Raw genomic sequence first — 18,992 nt, 5'->3', positions numbered from 1 at the left:
TGTGAATTGTTTTTATTTCCATTGACCTTCAGTTATTATGCACTGAAAAATCATCAGTTTTAATTTCTCTGCATTGTGACTCATTTCTATGAAAGACAAGGACATGTCCCTTAAGTCTAAGTGAAAACTCACCCGAAACTGTTGCTTGAATAAAAGGATTAATTTATTATTAACCTATAATATGTACTTTCACTTATTTTAGTAATGAGACGAATGACCAACACCAAACTAACAAATGCAAACCATAGAAAAAGCATAAGAAGAAAGTAAAAATGTCATTGTGCAAAGAAATGTGCAACTGAACATGAAGACTAAAAAAAAAAAGTACATAAGTATAATAGACTATTTACAAGAAGTTTAAAAAAAAATGTAAACAGGGTGACATTCATGAGACGTCCTCACTTTTGATGAGGCCGACTGGCAAAGTCATCAGAGGACTTCTGAAGATGGGGAGTTGATGTTTGCAGTGCAGAGAGTGAAGAAAAAGAACAGTGCCAGCACACTTCCTGTGGGGCAACCCATCCTGCCGACCAGCCTGTCAGAGACATGGCCTTGTGACCAGTGAGTCTCCAGCTTGTCCCTCATACGTATTGACTGGATGACATGAAATCAAAGAACATGATCCTCGCAGTGCTTCCAGGCTTCTCCAGGTGGGTCAGAGCTCAGTGCAGGAGGTAGGCGACGGCAACATCTGCTGGTAGGCAAACTGCAGTGGATTTAATGTAGACCTCACCATGTGGCGTGGATGGTGGAGGACTCCCTCATAGGTCTTCATCAGTCCATTAATGACAGGAAAGTGTTATTGGCGCTTAGATGGGAGGATACATTAACTATATAAGTGACACTTTTATGAAGAAAAAAATTTAATCATCTATTATCTCTGTTAGTTTTAAAAATCGATTCACTTTTATTCTTTGAAATACCAAACCGGAAGTGATTGAACAGGCTCCCATCCTGAGAAACATTTCACAGTGCATTTAACGATATGAATTATACTCTAACAAGTTAACAACACAGACGATATATTCATTCACTCATTCAACAGTTGTAATATATTTGCTTAGCTATTTTTTATTTTTATTTTTTTTACCGGAACTGCTGATGTCATGAAGTAGCGAGGCTAAGCTCCGCCCATAGTCGCCTGTTCCTGTAAAAATGGCGGCACAAACAGACCGCGGCGTGCCTCTCAGTACGGTGAGCAGACTATCTCCTTGTTTATCGAACTTTGCATCACATCTTTCACGTTGGGTTTCAAAGACTTTGCACATAATGACATTACACTCCTTTCGTGTGCGCAGGAATATGATTTATGCCAATATATTAGCAATTAAGCTTGCTGTGTTCAGAGTAGTGTCCTGCCTGGTGATGTTTGTGGCTAGTTGGTCACTAATGTGGAATCTCTGTTTAAAAAGGAATAACCCGGCAGATAAATGTTTTGTCTGAATCAGAAGTATTTTAGGCTGTTAAGAAAATTTTATGTGGCCGTGTTATGATAGGGAGAGCGCTGAGTTTCGGTTTCCTGATATGTTATTTCCCTTATTTCCCTAAAACTGCACAATGATGACCGCTAATTGTGGCCTAAGGGAACACGGGGTCACCACTACGCTGCTAAATTTAAATTATTCTTAAAGAAACTAGTATATTACTATGTGGACCTGTGGAGGAGTTGTTTTGGAGTCAATTCAGTTTTAACTTGATCCTATGGAAATGTTGCAGCTTGTTTTGCATATATCCACGCAACGTGATTTCTTCACATCGCTTTAGGTATTTTCTAGGTCTGGATATGTGAAAAGATTCCCTGTTAGTGTTTAAAATTTTCGTCCGGCTGTCCATCACTGAGTTCATCCTTCTATGGATTTTTCTCTTCATTAATATCTGAACCATCCATCCATCCATCCATCGGTCTTTAAATCCATCCATCTTTCCTTTAATCCATACATATCCATCTACATCTGATATTTGCAGTTTTATTTATTCAAACCCAAAGTATGACTGTTTATTTTGAATGTATCTTTATTCATGGAGCTATAGAATCATTTTTGATGTGTTGTAATGCCATTAGAGAGCCACAGAATACTGATTTTCATTTTCACTTTTATATGTTTGCTTTGCCAAATCATAATATTGGACTAAATCTCCAAGTTATTCTTTGCAGGTATAATGTACTAAGCCTGCAAGTATGATACAAATAATAATAATAAAAAACCTAGTTGAAATTGAATGTCCATTCTGAAGTTGTAATTGGAAAGAAATAGGTTCAAAATAAGAATTGGAAGAATTTATGTCAGTTTAGAAAAAAAAAACTTAAATTCACTTCCATTTTTTTTCTTAGACTTTTTAATAGTTTTAATTTTTTTTTGTCCGTTTCAGATTTTATGTTTTCAATCTCAAATCTGTTTTTCCAACATTCAGTTTCAACCTGCGATTGAAGATAGTGATAATTTCTCTGGTATTTAGGTCCACTGTATGCATAGTGATGTTAAATGACCCGGTTTAAAAATGATTTTAAAAAAAACAAACTTTTATGTAACATAATAAAACCCAGCTCAATAAATTGTCATGATCTTGATGATGAATGAAACTTTTGCTCAGATGTTTGTTTCACTTTCAGCTTTCGCCAAAGTTCCTGCACACCAACTCCACCAGCCACACCTGGCCCTTCAGCGCTATCGCTGAACTCATAGGTGAGTCATTCAGATCATCTGATTATCACCAGAGTGTTTTCTGTTTACACAGTGATTTTTGTTTTTATGGATCATTTGTTATTTACGTAACCACCTGCAAACATTTTATCCAATGCATACGTCTTGAATTTCCTCTTGTTTATCAAAACAGAGGCCCATATTGCAGCAACAGCCCATAATTAAGTTTATTAAATAACCCCCTTCTGACTAACAGTTTCGTCCTGTCTGCACGTCCCTTAGAGCATCTGATTGAAACACCTTTTCATCCGGCAATTTGAAATGTTCATAAGCCCCCTAAAATTTGTTTAAAGTCTTTTGATTAGATTTTCTTCTCCAAGAAGGTGTTAAAATGCATTCAACACTGCATAACACTGTTTACTGTAACCAACTTGTGCTGATGCTAACTCATCATAGCCTATAAGTTAGAAAAATTGAAGACTTGCATGATTAAAATATGAAACGGGGAGGGAAAAGAAAATTCACAGTTTCACTCACCAGGTTCAGATTCTGCATTGTTGTTCATGTTGCTGGAGTTTCAAAGTTGTCAGTCAAGCTAGTTTCCGATCCTCCTTCCTTGGAGTAGAGTGCAGTCCATAGGGTTCCAGATTCAAAATTGTAGATGATCTAGATAAGATAAGATTTTGTAACTCGTTTTTCAGTTTTCTTGAATTGTTGTGGCGGCTGGCAACAGCACAAGTTGAACACAAATCATGTTCAAACTGGTAGAGCTCCCAATTAAACAGACTTTGCTATTAAAGAGTGACTGTTGTTAACTTTGGCTCCAGCTTTGAGGACCCAGAAGTATGAAACCAGACTCTGGAAGTAGCAGTCTTTCATGGTATCCTGTGCACATTCTTATAATTTATGTTGTAATTTATTTTGCTTTGTGAGAATGTAGTTTAAAATCCTTCCCCAAACGAGATCCATTGCTCCTGTCAGATTTATTCTACTTTAAATAAAGTTTTTGCTTTCTGATGTTTCTGTTTTGTTGACAGACAATGCCTATGACCCAGATGTCAGTGCCAAGCAGTTCTGGATTGATAAAACTATGGTTAAAGGAGAGGTGTGCCTCAGCTTCATGGATAACGGAAACGGCCTCGACCATGAAACTATGCACAAAATGCTTAGGTACAAACTCCACAGGTGTTTCTGTAGGCTTTTGAAAACATTAAAACCCACCATTTATTTTTATATGTTGCTTCTAGGGCAATCGCTTTTAATCTGTAATCATTTTGTGCAACGGATCTCCAGGGTTTTGGTATCGTTCTTTACTCTGTCTTCTAGCAATGTTCCATCTTCAAGCCTCTTCGCCCCAAGCTATTAACAATTCAGTTATGAAAGGATGTTTTGTCATAGAAAGAAAAGATGATTTGAGAGGGGCTAAAGAAAATCCTCCCTGGACTTGAGTTAATCTAAAATAAATCTCAGAACAGTAAGCTAGGGGTAAAATAGCAAACTTGCAAGAAAAAAGAATAGTTTTTCAGTGAAGAAAGGACTAGAAATTAGAGTTATAAGTTGCTGTTGTATAGTTCCTTTGCAGCCTGGAGAAGTTTGTCAATTGAGGTATTTTTCCAGGTCTGGAAAAGCATAAAAATATTTAGATTTCCTCTTTATTTGCTATAAGAAAAGTTATGTTCTATGTCTACGATCTTTCTGTCCTCCATGTTTTTCTTCCTTTCATTCAGTTTTTCTTTTAGGTTTAACATTTAATGCCTTTGTAGAAATATGTACTTTACATTTATAGTGAGCTTTTGTTTATATACGTACAACAACTAGTTGAAATGAAAATAGACACGTCTTGATATATAGGAACCTCTTTTGTAATGCAGAATTAAGTTTTTTTTTTGTTTTTTTTTTAATTTAAGACGTTAAACCATTTTAATGCATTGCTTTGAGAGTATATTATAATAGAAAATTATGATGGCGAGCTTCTGTATTTCTTTACTTCAGCTTTGGGTACAGCGACAAGATGGCAGTAAATGGACTGGAGCCCATTGGTATCTATGGTAACGGCTTCAAGTCCGGATCCATGCGTCTCGGCAAAGATGCGATTGTCTTCTCCAAGTCAAAGAGCATATCGTGCATTGGGATGCTTTCTCAAACCTACCTGGAGAAGATTGGAGCCAAGCAAATAATTATTCCTATTATTTCCTTTGAAAATAAGAAATCAAACAGAAATATCCTTTAACCAAGGAGCACGAATGTGATCAGTGAACATTTTAAAAGTTGTTCCCCTAAATGTTTTGAGGAATGGTTTGTCATCAGTTTTCCTTAACCGTGGCTCCACTCTCCGTAAAAGAAAAACAAGAAGCAAGTCTGAAGGACATCCTGCAATACTCCCTTTTTAAGTCTCATGAGGAACTTCTCGCTGAGATCGATGCCATCACTTCAACCTTGTCCTCAACTAAGACAGGCACCCGGATCATCATCTGGAATCTCCGCAGGTCTGTTTGTGGACCACACACACACAACCACCAACCTGTAGAGCTTCATGCGGTGGTTTGTAGGTTCCTGCACGTGCTCCACATGAATCTCCATCTGTAATTTTTAATGAGATCACCACACTCGTAGCTAAATGCTCCTTTCGGATAACATTTCCCTGGTAGTCACTCAATCAGAAACCCCCATCTAAGATTCATTTTTATCATTCACATCATACATTAAGTGAATCTGAGCAGAATGCAGGACTGCATGTGCTTTGAGAACGTTCAGCTGGGAGCTCACGCATCAAACGCATGTTGGGTCGTACGTCTTCACTGGCCTCTTTTAGTCCTTATGCATGTTGTCAAAATCCATTCAATTCTTCAAATATAAACACAGTTCCCAAATCAGAACATGGTTGATAGTCGGTTCAAAAATATATTTGTGGGCAACATTTTGGACATTGCGTTGAATGAAGCCACAGTTTCACTTAGTGACCGTCACTGAACAGAAGACAGAAGAGCAGTACGTCAGTGAAGAGGGGGTTGTGTATTGTTTCACTTGAGCTCAGCTCTTGTATTGCCTGTATCTTATTTGTAATGAGTAACTGTTTTCATTCATTTCATCATTGTCTTAATTTTAGGACATCTTCCGGATCAACAGAGTTTGACTTTGACAGAGATCGATATGACATCCGCATTCCCTCAGAAGTTTACGAAGAATTAAGCGATCCATCTCGGCCTTTGAACAGGAGTACATCTTATGTTCCTGAGAGTGTGATTTCACTGCGGGTAAGAAGCGGTAAAGGGCAGGGCATCAATTTATTTTCATGAAATGCTCTTTTTTTTTTTTTTTTTTACACTAATTCGTTTGCCTTCTCAATCTAAAACGTCAACTTCATTCATATAAACGACTTACCCAAGTGATTCGTGTTCACCACAGGCTTCTTGCTGTTTCTTTCGTTTTGTCCTGGTAATTACCTCTTTGATGTTAAACCTTGATTCATTTTGTGTCCCTGTGTTGTAGGAGTACTGTAGCATTTTATACCTGAAGCCACGCATGCAGGTCATGGTGCGGGGTCAAAAGGTGAAGTCTCAGCTCATCGCTAAGAGCCTGGCCTACATCAGAAAGGACCACTACAAGCCCACTTTTCTGGTATTTCTTTAGTTGAGATTTGACAGGAGTTTAGAAGTGTTATTTTTTTTCTTATGGTTCCTGAATTTAGTTTTTTTTTTTTTTTTTTCCTTGTCACTCTAGGACAAACGCATACCTATTATTTTTGGGTATAACACCAAAAGTAAAGACCAGTATGGTATCATGATGTATCACAAGAACAGGCTCATCAAAGCGTATGAACGTGTGGGCTGCCAGCTTAAGGTGGGTTTTGTTTATGACCTTCTTTTCATTGAAAACCAAAACTGAACTTTTCTTTGTTTAGGTCAGTCAGGATTAAAAAAATGTTTTATTTGCCAGTTTCCAAGAAAAAGTGACAGACTTTTAAAGACTCTTGGCATGTAACTGCCCTATGATGCTGTGTGATCAAATGAGAAGTTATAAGGACCTCCATAAAACTGGTTGCTCTATTTTCCATAAGTTTAAAAGTGTTTGAACAATTTATGCAAGTAAAAACCACCATGGGAATGATCATCCATCTTATTATTCAGGAAGATTGTGAGTTTCTATGAGCAGAGAAGAACTTGCTTTAATGCCTATGCTAACAACCAAAGAGGTTTAATTTTGGAGATCTGTCATATGGTCTGATGAAACTAAAATTTATAAAAACATGGATTCAAGGTCTTCCAAATGGACGATGATCTTAAGTCTGAAGGACAACAAAGTCAAATGTTTAGGGATGGGCATCACAATGCCTTGATCTCAGTCCTATAGAAGTAGATCTGATGAGGCTTGTCCAAGGGAAATGACCTACAAGCCTGACTCACTAACAGCAGTTCTGTCAAGAGGAATGGGCCAAAACTCCAGAAAGTTATCGTTGCTTTTGACAGGAAATCCAAAACATCAGATCCAAGTCACAGTTCAAAGGCAAACATCTGCATTTGAAGTTAAAAACATTTTCTAGCAGTGATTAAAACAAATAAATCTATTTTATTGTCAGACAATAAGTAAAAAAAAAAAAAAAAAGCCATGTGTCTGTTTACGCAGCGTATGTAAATATGTGGGTTAAACAGTGTTTGAATCTTCTAAATCCTTTCGTTCAACAGGCCAACATGAAAGGTGTTGGAGTCATTGGGGTCATCGAATGTAACTTTCTGGATCCTACCCACAACAAGCAGAGCTTCAACGAGACTGACAAGTACAGGTAGTGACGTCAGTGATCCACTCAGGACTATCATAAACTGTTACCAATTTATTTGGTATTCTTAAATTCTCAAAAATACGTGGCTTTATTGTTTTGGATTTGAACAGAAAAACCATCAACAGTTTGGGGACTAAACTGGAGGAGTACTGGAACGAGATCCGTTTCAGAAAGACCAAAGAAGACCCAAACAGCACCGTGCCAGTGGAAGATACCATGTTGGTATCCAGACAAGAGAGAGACATAAAATATTGTAATTTATATTAGTTTAACCAGGGTGACTCTTTAGGAAGCGACCGGATCAGAACTGGGTGCAGTGCGACAGCTGTTTGCGGTGGCGTAAACTCCCGGACGGGATCGACGTCAACAAGCTGCCGGATAAGTGGTACTGCCTGTTGAACCCCGATCCACAGTTCAGGTAACAGAGCTTATTAGGACCATTTTAAATGAAAACGTAGGAATAATCTAAACTCTTCTGCGTTTGTTTTCCTATTTACTACTATAATCACGCACTCCTGATGAAAATACTCAAGGTTTTTCCTGTGCTAAGATACAGAGTTGGCAGCAGCATTCACTTAGGATAATTTGGCAACAAAGACATAGAGGCTGGTCAAGAATGATAGCCGATCGGTAACACCTGCCTGTTTGAAACTATTCTCTAACACCATTTGTTGTCAGGTTACATTTATGGGAAAATTAAATTCAACATTGTTGCATAACGAGTGTCAATTATTTTTATAAGCTTAAAGTCTAATCTAAACACTCTCTGTATGTTTTACCGAGTAGGAGCTGCAAGGTAGAAGAAGAGCCTGAGGACTCCGATGATGATCAGCCGTCGTACCGGAAGACCTACAAACAACAGTCAGTAAATATAGTTTGAGCATTATGCTGAAAAATCCCAGAGATTTCAGTGGGGAAAATAAATATTTGATATGCAACAGGTTTATCAAGTTTCTCCACTTTCAAAGAATGGAGAGGTCTGCAGTTGCTATCATAGTTACACCTCAACTGTGAGAGACGGCGTCTTTAAAAAAATCCAGAAACTCACGTTGTTTGATTTTTATATCAAAAATGATTCTGGCTCTCAAGAACCCGTCCCATCCTCCACTCATTACTTGTATGAGTTGCACCTGTTTGAACTCCTTGCGTGTATCAAAGACACTTGGCCACACTCTGAATCAATTAGACTTCAACATGTCTGCCTAACAGTAGGAAGACTGAAGATGGTTTATGGCTGGGTTTCTAGCATAACGGCCCGAAACGCACAGCCCGAAAAACAGGCCTGCCAATGGTCAGGCCTGTTTTTAAGATTTTTAGAAGCAGCTAAAGACCAGATCACTTTTATTATGTCCTGATGCAGGAAAACCCGAGGACTATAAGTGGGTGTACATTGTTTCTTCCATGCCTGTTCATATTATCATCCCTAATGTGAACATGTTTGACACCAGCAGCATGAGTTTATTTTTTTCTTCGTCTTATTTGTAACAGAGAGAGGGAGAACAAAAAGAAACAAGGACAGAAATTTGAACAGGTAAGAAGCTTACTTCCTTTAAATAAAATATATATATATATTTTACCAGTTTAGCAGTGTGTTTACTATTTATTCCTATTCTCTCCTAGGAGGAAGAAGAGGGGTATTTGGATTTGGACACCTTGGATAGACAGTCCAAAGCTTTTAAACGGCAGCACAATAAGCTTACCCGGCAGCTTCAACAAGTGGTGCGTAATTTAAATTCGCTTAAGTTATGGTTTGTAATTTTGACTCTATTCATTTGAAGCGTTCTGTGAATTTAGATGTCCTACTCTTGTTTTTCCATTCAACTTTAAACATCCCACAAAACCTGAGATTGCTTGAGTTCTGCACTGTTTAAGTGTTTAAGTCCTGAGAAGACGGCATTTATAAAGAAAGTTGATTTCTTAGCACTTTGTGTTGCTGGAGTCTTCATACTACCAGATTTTGCATGAAATTTCCGCATTTAAGAAGTCGAGGGACAGACATACAGTAAGTGGCGTTTTCCGGTATATTTGTGGTTTTAACACTGACAGAAATGTAGTTTTTCACTCATGTTTGTTCAAAAATATAAGTCTCAACTGAATAGGATATATTAAATTTATTAGTTCCCCAGTGGGGACATTGACATTTTAGTACAGCCCATCCAAAAGAACAAAAACCAAACAAACAACATAAGGCATGGGTAGACAGGTGTCTGAGGCTACAGCCATGGGAGGCACTGCCCTTTCATTTGATGAGGGGAAAAAAAGGAACACTAAAAAAGAGGAGGGAAAAAAATCATATCACATAATGTGTTCGTAACAGGACACAGTGTGAGATTACCAAAAAAAACAAAAAAAAAATCACCTTTGCACAATAAAAGCAACTTGCAGACAACACTCGTACGTGTGAGAACAGGGTGCTGAGGGAAGCGTTTCAGCCGAAACGCTCCGATTCTGGTCCGCACATGTCATGTGGGGAAGGGAGCCGGTTAGTGGGAGCAGAGCGTCTTGTTTACATAACATGCAGGAGAAATAGAGGTCGCCAGCATTCCAAGGCAGACACAAGGAGAGCCAGTTCAGATAAAAATTTATTCGGCGTCGGTAATGCCGATATTTAATGCTTTTCACAAAAAAAATTTACGGGGGAAAAAAGCTTAATTCTGCAAAGTTTCAGCATTTACTCTGTCCACATTTTGGTTTCAAGATTTCAGGAAATCCCCCTGGCATAAGTCCTCACTGATGGTCACTCATTTTTGTTTTACCATGGCCAAGATTTTCTGACATTATTTTCTTTAGCCAATTACTGGAAATTGACCAGATGTTCTCAGCGTGACTTAAGATCCGAGTACTTTGTTGGTCATGAACCAAAATTTGTTTTGATCCTCGAAATTTTGATGTTCAACACTTAATCTGTTAAGAGTCTTTTTAACCGATCAGGTATTAAAAAGGCTGCTCCTGAATTGCTGGGGGAAGTTGCCTGAATGTTGTGGTTCCAGTTTATATTCATGGGCACGTGTTTTGGAAAAGAAATGGGAGTATGCACACAGGATTCTGTACTTCCCTCATGATACAAGAGTCATGGTGGTGCTCATCTTTTCTCCTCTGGGAAGTCCAGATGTTCCAAAGAGTCTATTTTTATCTTGGATGTGTTTCTTGCTGCCCTGCTGGACACCAGGCTAGGTTTCTACCACTGTGTCTGAGCGGAAAGTCACACACAGCTGCCGGCTGCTCCCGAGCGTCAGCAGTGCAGAGCTGAAGGAAGACACTTGATGACCGTCTTAGATGCCCGATTTTTTTTTCTTCAAAGCAGCTGAATCTCTTCCCTTGGAGTTCTCGATGACTTCATAAATGAATTCAGGTGCAGCCTTGACTCTGAAGCCCTTTTGATCCAAAGCTTCATAATTAATAAAAGAAGAAAGGTTTCAAGACTCACCATCTTTTAACAAAAAAAACAACAACAATCATTCTCCTTCTCTAATCTAATTAGAATGGCTGAATATCAGCTTTCCTTGTAAACACTTCATCACTCCGATGAGCTCAGGCTGAAGTGTCATTTTGTCAAAAGGCTAAAAAATTCACTTAAAATTATTAGTTTTTAAATTAATATTCCTCTGATATCTTTGAAAATCCTCCTAGGCTCAGTGCAGGTGTCACCATAAAGCGAAAGGTGTGGAAATGCGCCCAGCAAAATGTCTGTCAATTCCAAAACTCTTAAGCAAATTTAGAATCTGGTAAAGTTTTACAATTTATGTTAAAACTCAGCCTTGGCATTTGGATAAACTGAAGTGCTTTTATTATTATTTTTTGAATTGATATAAGAGAATTGCATTACAACACACATGGATGAGCTTCTGTTTGTCAGCCATTTTTACTGGATAGCAACAGACTAGGCATATCCTTCTCTCCTGAACTTCAAAAGACAGATTGAAGATTTTTATTAGGTTGTGGGATTTCATGTTCTTACATGTTTGAAGAATCTGGCTTTAAGGAGGAACTTTGGGAAAAGTCTGTTCAAATTGGAAAAAATACTGAAAGAAGTTCAATTTTTACACCAAATATTCACACATTAGAGGATTGTGGCAGAATTCTGTTTTTGGTAAAGTTTTGACCTGCTGCTACTAAAATAAAAACCAATATCAGAAGGTATAGGAACAACACTCAAAGTACTGCCAGCATTTCTGAATCCGACATGTTGACTAGCACAAGTTCGTTCAGTGTTCAGAAAGATTAAAAAGAATCTTTTGTAACACATTTAGCATTCATGTTATTTGCTGGAAGTCTTGCTCTCTCCCGCTCTTTTGCAGCCTGAATGTAAAGCAGACATATCTCTTCACATTGAAGCAGACTATAGAAAGCACATTTTGTAGCTTTAGTTTCTGCTCACCATTTATCAGTTCAACCCAAAACCAATGATTTGTTACATGAAGCCAACATGTCGCAAACAACTAAAACTAAACTTTGTGCAAGAAATGTTGTAAAAGAATTTCCATGATTTCCTCATGATTAAATCCTGCAACATGAGGAAGTTGTGTCAGACAGAATTTTACTTGGTTCTTTTGGAAAATAAAACGGATATTTTCAAGTCAGAACTTAATATTAGGTTCCCTGCTGACTTGGATTAAAATTTCACACACACAAAAAAAAGTGGTTCCAGAAAATTATTGATTTTAAAAAATCGTTCTCTCTGCAGTCCCCTAATTACCTGACGAGTAGGGCTGATTCCACCCTGCGGAGGTCCTCAAACATTACGCAAGCTCGTAAGGACATGATTTCTTCTGCAGGTTAGCAAAATGCAAACCAACCAGACGATTGAGACGAACTTGTTTTCTATCCTCCGCAGCCGGCAGCCCCCCCAGCAGCGAGTCTCCTCTTGTGATCACCAACGTTTGCTCGCTCTCAGCGGCATCAGCAACCCTGAGGTATGAGGATGCAGTGCCCTGAAAATGTATTCACTCACATTTTTGTGACATTCACAACTACAAACTGTATTTTTTCTTTTTTTTTGTAATCAGGATATTACACAGTAAACCAATACATCGTAGTTCAACTAATAAAGTACAACTCAGCACGTCACATTTTAAGAACGTGTTTATTTTTGAAACCGTTTGTTTTTCTTCAGTTTCACAATTATGCTCTACTCTGTGATGGGCTATGATAGACAGTCCCCAAATTAAGATGAAATTAACAAAAGTTGCAAAAGGTAGAGGGTTGTGAACACATTTGCAAGACACTGTGATTATATCACAGTGATGAATGGTCATGAATACTTGGTTGTTTTTGCTCTGCAGGGGGAAAAGGAGCCAGGTTGTCACTCCACAAAGCACGCCAAAACGACCCAGAGTGAACGGTTTCCAGCCGGGTGCCTCTGACACCCCCGTATCCGTGCGCATTGACAGCAGCGACACGGATGAGACCGATGATGACGACATTGTCATCTTGGAAACTGCAAGTACGCCCAAGCCCAAACAGCCCGTTGGTACTTTAAGGAAAGTGAAGCAAGAGAAAGAGGAGAGTGAAAATCAAATCCCGATGGTGCTAGAGTGCACCGACGACGCTGCTGTGGACGAGACCTCCGCGGCGACGGCCGAAGCCGAAACCTGCCCACCTACAGCAGTGGCGAGCGCCACCACCCAGACCACCGCTTTTGAAGTGAAGGAGGAACAACCGAGTCAGAATCAGACCGAAGGGAACGGCGAAACGGCTAGTAGGAGTGGTTCAACTCCAGATCTGCCCGTTGAAAGAGAAGTGAAGAAGGAACAGCAGAATCGGACTGAAGGAAGCTACGAAACGGCTAGTAGGAGCAGGTCCATTGAACGAGAAATTAAGCTGGAGCGCGGTGACGGGGTTGAGAACCACCAAGGGGAAACCTTGGGCAACGGAGTGGCACATATGGAGAGTGATGAAGGTGCTGGTCCTTCTTCTGTTCTGCAGTACCCCAATATCGATGAAGTTCAGAAACAACAAGATCAGCTCGTGGAGCTGATGCAGGAAACGGCCCAGGAGAGAGACGCCTTGAGAGAGCAGCTGAAACTTCTCACCTCTCAGCTTGAGGACATGCAGAGCCGACTGCAGGAACAGTCTCAGGCCAAGGTAAAGGAGTCCTCACACCAAGCCTGCCAGACTGACACTCAGACAGACTACAAGGGCCTTTTTGAGAGGGCCAAACAGAAAATCAATGATTTAATAAGGGACAAAGAGGCTTTATTGGCAGCTAACGAGAGCAAGAGCAATCCAAACTGTGGCCAAGATGAGGAAAATGACATTGAGGAGATTTCGCTTAAAGTCAGCCGTCTGGTCCAAGAACTAGACGAGAGGAACAAGGAAAGGGAAGAACTGCGCCTGCAGGTCAGTATGCCATCCAAAATATTCTTTCCATCATGCATATAATTTTAGCTCCCTATAAAGCCATGAGAAAAGAGCTGACATAGCGATCAGTGTCCAAAGACGTTAGCAATTATTTTAGGAAGGCGACATATTGAAAACGAACAACCAGACTGTAAAAGCACATCTCACTAAATCAGAGTACCACTGAAAGGGTAATGTGTTCCAGTAATTCAATTCAAAAAGTGAAACTTGTAGAGATGCACTATCCACAGTGGGATATAGTTTAAGAGAGTGTTTCTGATCAAATGGATTATGGATGACAGAAAATCCAAAGTAAATTTTTTATAAAAGGTAGATTGATAAAGACATATCATGTTATGGCCCACACTAGTAATTCAGTTCAGTAACATCAGTTCAGGAATATCAGACCTGATGTTGGGGCAAAAAGGACTGGACTGTTGCTTTAAGATGCAAATGAAAGTTTACAAATGAAAGGCTAACTTTCATTTACTTTGAAATCAAGGCCATAGAGTCTGGAAGAGAGGCGAGAACAGAATAGAAGTTGCCTAATATTTTTATTTATTTATTTGTGTTTTTGCTCAACAAGTCAGAACAGAAAATATCTGAAATCACTTGATTTATAAAACTGGAACATTTCATAGTTCAGACATTTTATTTGTACATTTTTCCATCTTTGTTTTCCTGATGTGAATTCTCTATTTTTTCCCCCGACAGCTGGATAATCTGGAGGAGGAGAAGTCGACTTTGGCAGCCCAGTGTGAGGAGCTCAAGTTGAGAATGCAGCAGCAAAGAGAAAATGCTCAACCTTCAGCAGGGTCCCGCACCTCTGGCACAAACTCAGACGCCTCCAGTTGGTAGGACTGCAGAAAACCCACTAATGTGTTTCTATGAAACCGTCGGGACAGGAATCTTAATCTCTCTGGTTCATATTTTTTCCTCTATTCCTCTTTTCAGCTTGATCGAGCTCCGTCAGAACGTCGGCCGCCTCCTCGTCTCCCGGGTGCCGGCGCTGGACCTGGCGCAGGTCAATTTCGAATGCAACGTCATCGATGAGATCCTCGAGCAGGTTCTTACAGGCACAGACTTCGATTTCCCAGGCTGAAATGCTGCGCTCGGTTTGGAAAGTCACCTCTGCTGAATTAAGGTCTTCCTGCTCACCCTCGGATCTGGAAGGAGGTCCAAGCCTGACCGGTTTCCAAAATGGATTGTAAACTTTTGGACTTCTGAAGAACATTTTCAGGGAGTCAAATGAATGTCTGAGGTTTATTTATTTAAAATGTTCACATTTTATGATTTTTGGTCTCTGTTTTTTTGTTGTTTTTTTAAGTGCGTCTCAGTTACAGACCTGTTTTAAAGAGAATCAGTGTGATGTTTGTTCCCATGAATTGTTCCTGAATTATGAAAGGCCGCGTTCTGTCCTGCGCCTCTCACCGTCTTCCTGTTTCATAGTCTGGCTTGTGTAAAATCTGGACATCCGTCGTCATTACCAGTTTTATACAAATCCTTCCAGATTCTCCTGCTTAGACTTGTAAGATCAGGAATCTTAACTAATCTGAGGCTCAGGTTGAAGATGTCAGAGAAATTTGTTTTTTTACATAATTTTAGCATCTTTTAAATTAACTAAGGAGGGTTTTTTTTTTACATTTTAATCTGAAGATTTTAGTTAAAGTATTTTATTTTATGTTTAGTTTTTTTTTACCCGACTAAATGTCACACTACTTCCTTTTTCTTTGTTTTTTTTCCAAACATGTACAGAATATAATGTTAAATCTATTTTTATACTCCCCATGTTCTGTGTAAATCATTTGTTCTCCAATTTGGATAGATATTGTGTAGTTCCAGCAATAAGCCTTGCAGTTCATTTCTGGATATTGCCAATTGAACTTAAGCTTCACGTTTCTATGGCTGGTTATGTTCAAACTGCAACTAAGAGCTATGGCGAACTGAAGCTGAATGTCGTTTATTGCAAGTAAAGAGATTTTAGAAACATAATTCCTTGTGGTAACATTTTTTTCTGGTGTGTTCAAGGGCATTTCAGCAAGCTAGAATATTGTAACGTTTCTTTATTTTAGTAATTGTAGTCAAAAAGGAAAAGTCATATGGAGTCATTGTATGCCACTTATTTTTTCTAGTTGCAAGAAAAACTGGATCGAATATTGGATCACACACATTCATTTAAATAAAAAAAAAAATGATTCTGTTCAAAGATTGAAACTCATGTTTCACAAACAGTATTTTGTCTTGTCTTTCCCATTTTGAAGAATACCACTAGTTGAAGCCAACTAGTATTTCTCAAGTGGTACAATACAGAATAAAAAATATGCAATGTTGTATCGCTCAACATAACACAAACACACAATATCACGCAGACATAAAAACATTATCACAAAACGGGTGTGAACAGTAAATAAGGGTGGCATAGTTTACATAAAATATCAAATCATGTCTCAGTCAAAATCTATGATGCTCCAGATCCAAAAGCTAAATGACTCACTTTGATTACGTGACATATAACGACGTTGGAGTTGTTTAGCTACCAAAACAAAATACTATGGAATAAAGTTAAATCCTATAATCTCAGGAAACTGAATTTAATATTTACACTATTGCTCTTTTAAGCTGGTTGTAGCTGATGACGTGCTCTGCACTAAGAATGTTTATTCCTCCTTAATGACCTGCTGTTTACGCTAAAACTCCACCTTCCTCTCTTCATCTCCACTCCCACCCATGTCACCCACCGGCGCACTGTTAAGGAATGGACCCGTTGTCAAAAGCTGCAAACTAACTCCGCCCCTTCCACGCTTTCGTCCAATCAGTCCCCGATGCTTGGCCGGAAGTTTTGAGCGAAACGTACGCGGGAAATTGTTAATATTTTTGCTGCTGAACGACAGAGGAGGTAAAGTACACACTTATTATTAAAAGTAATATTAGTTAGCTAATGAGGAAAAAAGTCGAGTTTATCTATGTCACAATATGCTTGATAGCATCTAATAGCATTAGATAAACACTGTAATGTATGTGGCGACTGGCTTTTGAGTGAAATGCCTAGATAACCCGCTCAGTTTGGTGCTAACATTAAGAGCTAACCCTAGCATTCAGTTGAAGTATCTGGTAACAGTTTCAAAATATATTTTTTTTGGCGTAATTTATAACATAGGGTCCACCTTTGCTGTTTATGGACGCGTTATTTATTTGCACTATATTCAAAGTCATTTAAACTATCTTGTATATAAGCTGGTTTTGCATGTTTCCTCTATAAAGGGGTTAAAAATGAAGGTGGTGACTTGTGAGATAGCCTGGCACAACAAGGAGCCGGTGTACAGTCTGGACTTTCAGCACAACTCGGAGGGACGTTTTCATCGACTGGCCACAGCTGGAGTGGACACCACAGTCAGGGTGAGTGGAGAGGAAACATCCGCTGAAGTTACAATTTAGTACTTGATTAAAAAGCAGGGCTCAAAACCTCTTCTGTTTAAAACAACGGTAGGAGACATCTTAAGTGGCATCCAGAAGCTGACAGTACCAGTGATGAATATACTTTTTCCTTATGCCTGCCACTCATCTATAACCATGATGCGTTCAACAGTCTCATAATGTGTTGATGGTGCACTGTGCCGTCCAAAAGTATGCACACCTCTTTAAGTTTTTGACACTACAACAACTATAACAAAAATAAATAAAGGTATTTTGAGTGCATGTGGGAGGATCTGTCTCTGCTACATGGTTAAAAGGCAGTAAAATATATTTAAAATGAGTAATATTGTGGCTATTCTTCCTTTATGAAACACCACTCTGTGGAGTGAGCGAAAAAAAAAATTGCTGAGTCTTTACAAATCCACATTTTTGAGGCAAAGTGGCATTCGGTCTCATAGTATCTGCAGTCTGGAAAATTCTGAAAAAGTTAACATTGGATTTCACTATTTTCCAGGTATTTTTTTACGCGTTTGTCTAAATGTTGTGCTTTCTTTCTTTTTTGTGTCTGCTCTTACTAATAGCTTTCCTTCTTTCCGCCCTCCAAAAGCCAAAGAAAATTGTCTCTTGTAGCGTCCAGCACACTGCGTCTGTGTCATAACTCCTAATTATTTCACCGCATTGCATCGGCTTGTAAAGCGGAAAGCTGTGGATGTTCATGACGAATTTGCCTCATTTTCCCCAATTGTTTACGCAGCTGTGGCGGGTGGAGCAAGGTCCAGATGGGAAGGCCGCGGTGGAGTTTTTGTCTAACCTGGCCAGACACAGCAAGGCGGTCAACGTGGTTCGCTTTAGCCCAAACGGAGAGCTGCTCGCTTCAGGGGGAGACGGTACGTCCCGCAAAATAAAGTTCTCTTTACTTCTGTGTCACTACTTTTGTTTCATTAATGCATTTAGAACTGAGACATGTCCTGTGTCTTGTTTTTTTTTTTTTTTTTTTTTCTTGCATACAGATGCAGCTATTCTTCTGTGGAAGCTCAACGACTCCAAGGAGCCGGAACAGGCCACTGTGTTTCAGGATGAAGAAGATGCTCAGCTGAACAAAGAGAGCTGGTCTGTGGTCAAAACACTCAGGTACATAAGAACAGAGAGTGGACCTGTCTGCTATATAAAGATGCACACGGTTTCGTTGTTGTCTTCTAAAAATATATTTTTCTTGATATCCGCTATGTAATAATTTTTCTGGCTTCAAACACTCACTGCAGTGGCTTAACTAGGACAGCTTCACATTTGCATCTTCCAGCTGTGCAGACTCCAGCGTAGACCGATGATGAAGAAGCTGCCTATCTGTTGATTGACTGAACCTTATTTTTTTTGCTCTATTTGTGATGTTTCATGACGTTTTAAACCTTGTTCCAATTCTAATAATTGTATCAAAGCTTGAGTTAAACCAACTGTGTTTGATCAAAACTTTCCCAAATTATCTATTGAAACTGTTACATTTTCTGTTTTGTCCCCAGAGGACATTTAGAGGACGTGTATGACATCTGCTGGACACGAGACGGAAACTTCATGATTTCTGGATCTGTTGACAACACTGCTATTATGTGGGACATCAGCAAAGGTGTGCGGCCTCAGCTGTGTATGGTGCAAATATTGAAACGAGCTACATCAGTGATGCACGTTGATTTTTATTTTATTTTTTTTTTTCTCATTCTGTGTTCAGGACAGAAGTTGTGTATGTTGAATGACCACAAGAGCTACGTGCAGGGAGTGACGTGGGATCCACAGGGGCAGTATGTCGCCACGCTCAGCTGTGACAG

General features: G+C 39.2%; 2 protein-coding genes and 1 long non-coding RNA gene across 6 annotated transcripts in view; 2 read left to right on the top strand and 1 right to left on the bottom strand.

The window, feature by feature from the left end:
- The first annotated feature begins 1,101 nt into the window (after nt 1-1,101).
- morc3a (MORC family CW-type zinc finger 3a) lies at nt 1,102-15,048 on the top strand. Of its 4 annotated transcripts, XM_016668562.1 has the most exons (20): nt 1,102-1,194; nt 2,612-2,684; nt 3,680-3,812; nt 4,635-4,861; nt 4,972-5,128; nt 5,749-5,896; nt 6,132-6,260; nt 6,363-6,482; nt 7,325-7,422; nt 7,530-7,637; nt 7,709-7,837; nt 8,206-8,280; nt 8,908-8,950; nt 9,040-9,138; nt 12,104-12,194; nt 12,254-12,332; nt 12,702-13,142; nt 13,218-13,758; nt 14,473-14,612; nt 14,713-15,048. In XM_016668562.1, the coding sequence occupies exons 1-20, from the start codon at nt 1,156-1,158 to the stop codon at nt 14,858-14,860; spliced, it is 3,018 nt and encodes a 1,005-aa protein (XP_016524048.1). In that variant the 5' UTR covers nt 1,102-1,155; the 3' UTR covers nt 14,861-15,048. The 4 variants fall into 4 exon arrangements, with proteins under 4 accessions (XP_016524048.1, XP_016524047.1, XP_016524046.1 ...); XM_016668561.1 differs by having other exon boundaries at nt 12,104-12,170; nt 12,702-13,758; XM_016668560.1 differs by having other exon boundaries at nt 12,104-12,170; nt 12,251-12,332; nt 12,702-13,758.
- Nucleotides 10,175-18,992, bottom strand: part of LOC107835617 (uncharacterized) — a 21,460-nt gene continuing 12,642 nt past the window's right edge. Inside the window, exon 3 of the long non-coding RNA XR_001661421.1 lies at nt 10,175-10,807. This is a non-coding gene — a long non-coding RNA (uncharacterized LOC107835617). The remainder of the gene's footprint in view (nt 10,808-18,992) is intronic.
- The window catches only part of chaf1b (chromatin assembly factor 1, subunit B), a 10,525-nt gene continuing 8,087 nt past the window's right edge, over nt 16,555-18,992 (top strand). Inside the window, exons 1-6 of the mRNA XM_007546351.2 lie at nt 16,555-16,654; nt 17,020-17,154; nt 17,927-18,059; nt 18,183-18,303; nt 18,690-18,793; nt 18,896-18,992. Of these exons, the coding sequence (XP_007546413.1) occupies nt 17,029-17,154; nt 17,927-18,059; nt 18,183-18,303; nt 18,690-18,793; nt 18,896-18,992 (581 nt within the window). The 5' untranslated portion in view covers nt 16,555-16,654; nt 17,020-17,028. The remainder of the gene's footprint in view (nt 16,655-17,019; nt 17,155-17,926; nt 18,060-18,182; nt 18,304-18,689; nt 18,794-18,895) is intronic.

This window comes from Poecilia formosa, unplaced genomic scaffold, assembly GCF_000485575.1.
Source record: "Poecilia formosa unplaced genomic scaffold, Poecilia_formosa-5.1.2 Scaffold16, whole genome shotgun sequence".
NCBI lineage: Eukaryota > Metazoa > Chordata > Actinopteri > Cyprinodontiformes > Poeciliidae > Poecilia > Poecilia formosa.
The sequence above is the reverse complement of the archived record's forward strand: the minus strand, read 5'-3'. Positions and strand labels throughout refer to the sequence as shown.

Bases quoted from the DNA above. Each gene is read 5' to 3' on its own strand.
- morc3a (XM_016668559.1), top strand. From the start codon at position 1,156: ATGGCGGCACAAACAGACCGCGGCGTGCCTCTCAGTACG. The intron at 6,483-7,324 runs GTGGGTTTTGTT...TTCGTTCAACAG, and splicing joins GTGTGGGCTGCCAGCTTAAG to GCCAACATGAAAGGTGTTGG. The intron at 13,759-14,472 runs GTCAGTATGCCA...TTCCCCCGACAG, and splicing joins GGGAAGAACTGCGCCTGCAG to CTGGATAATCTGGAGGAGGA.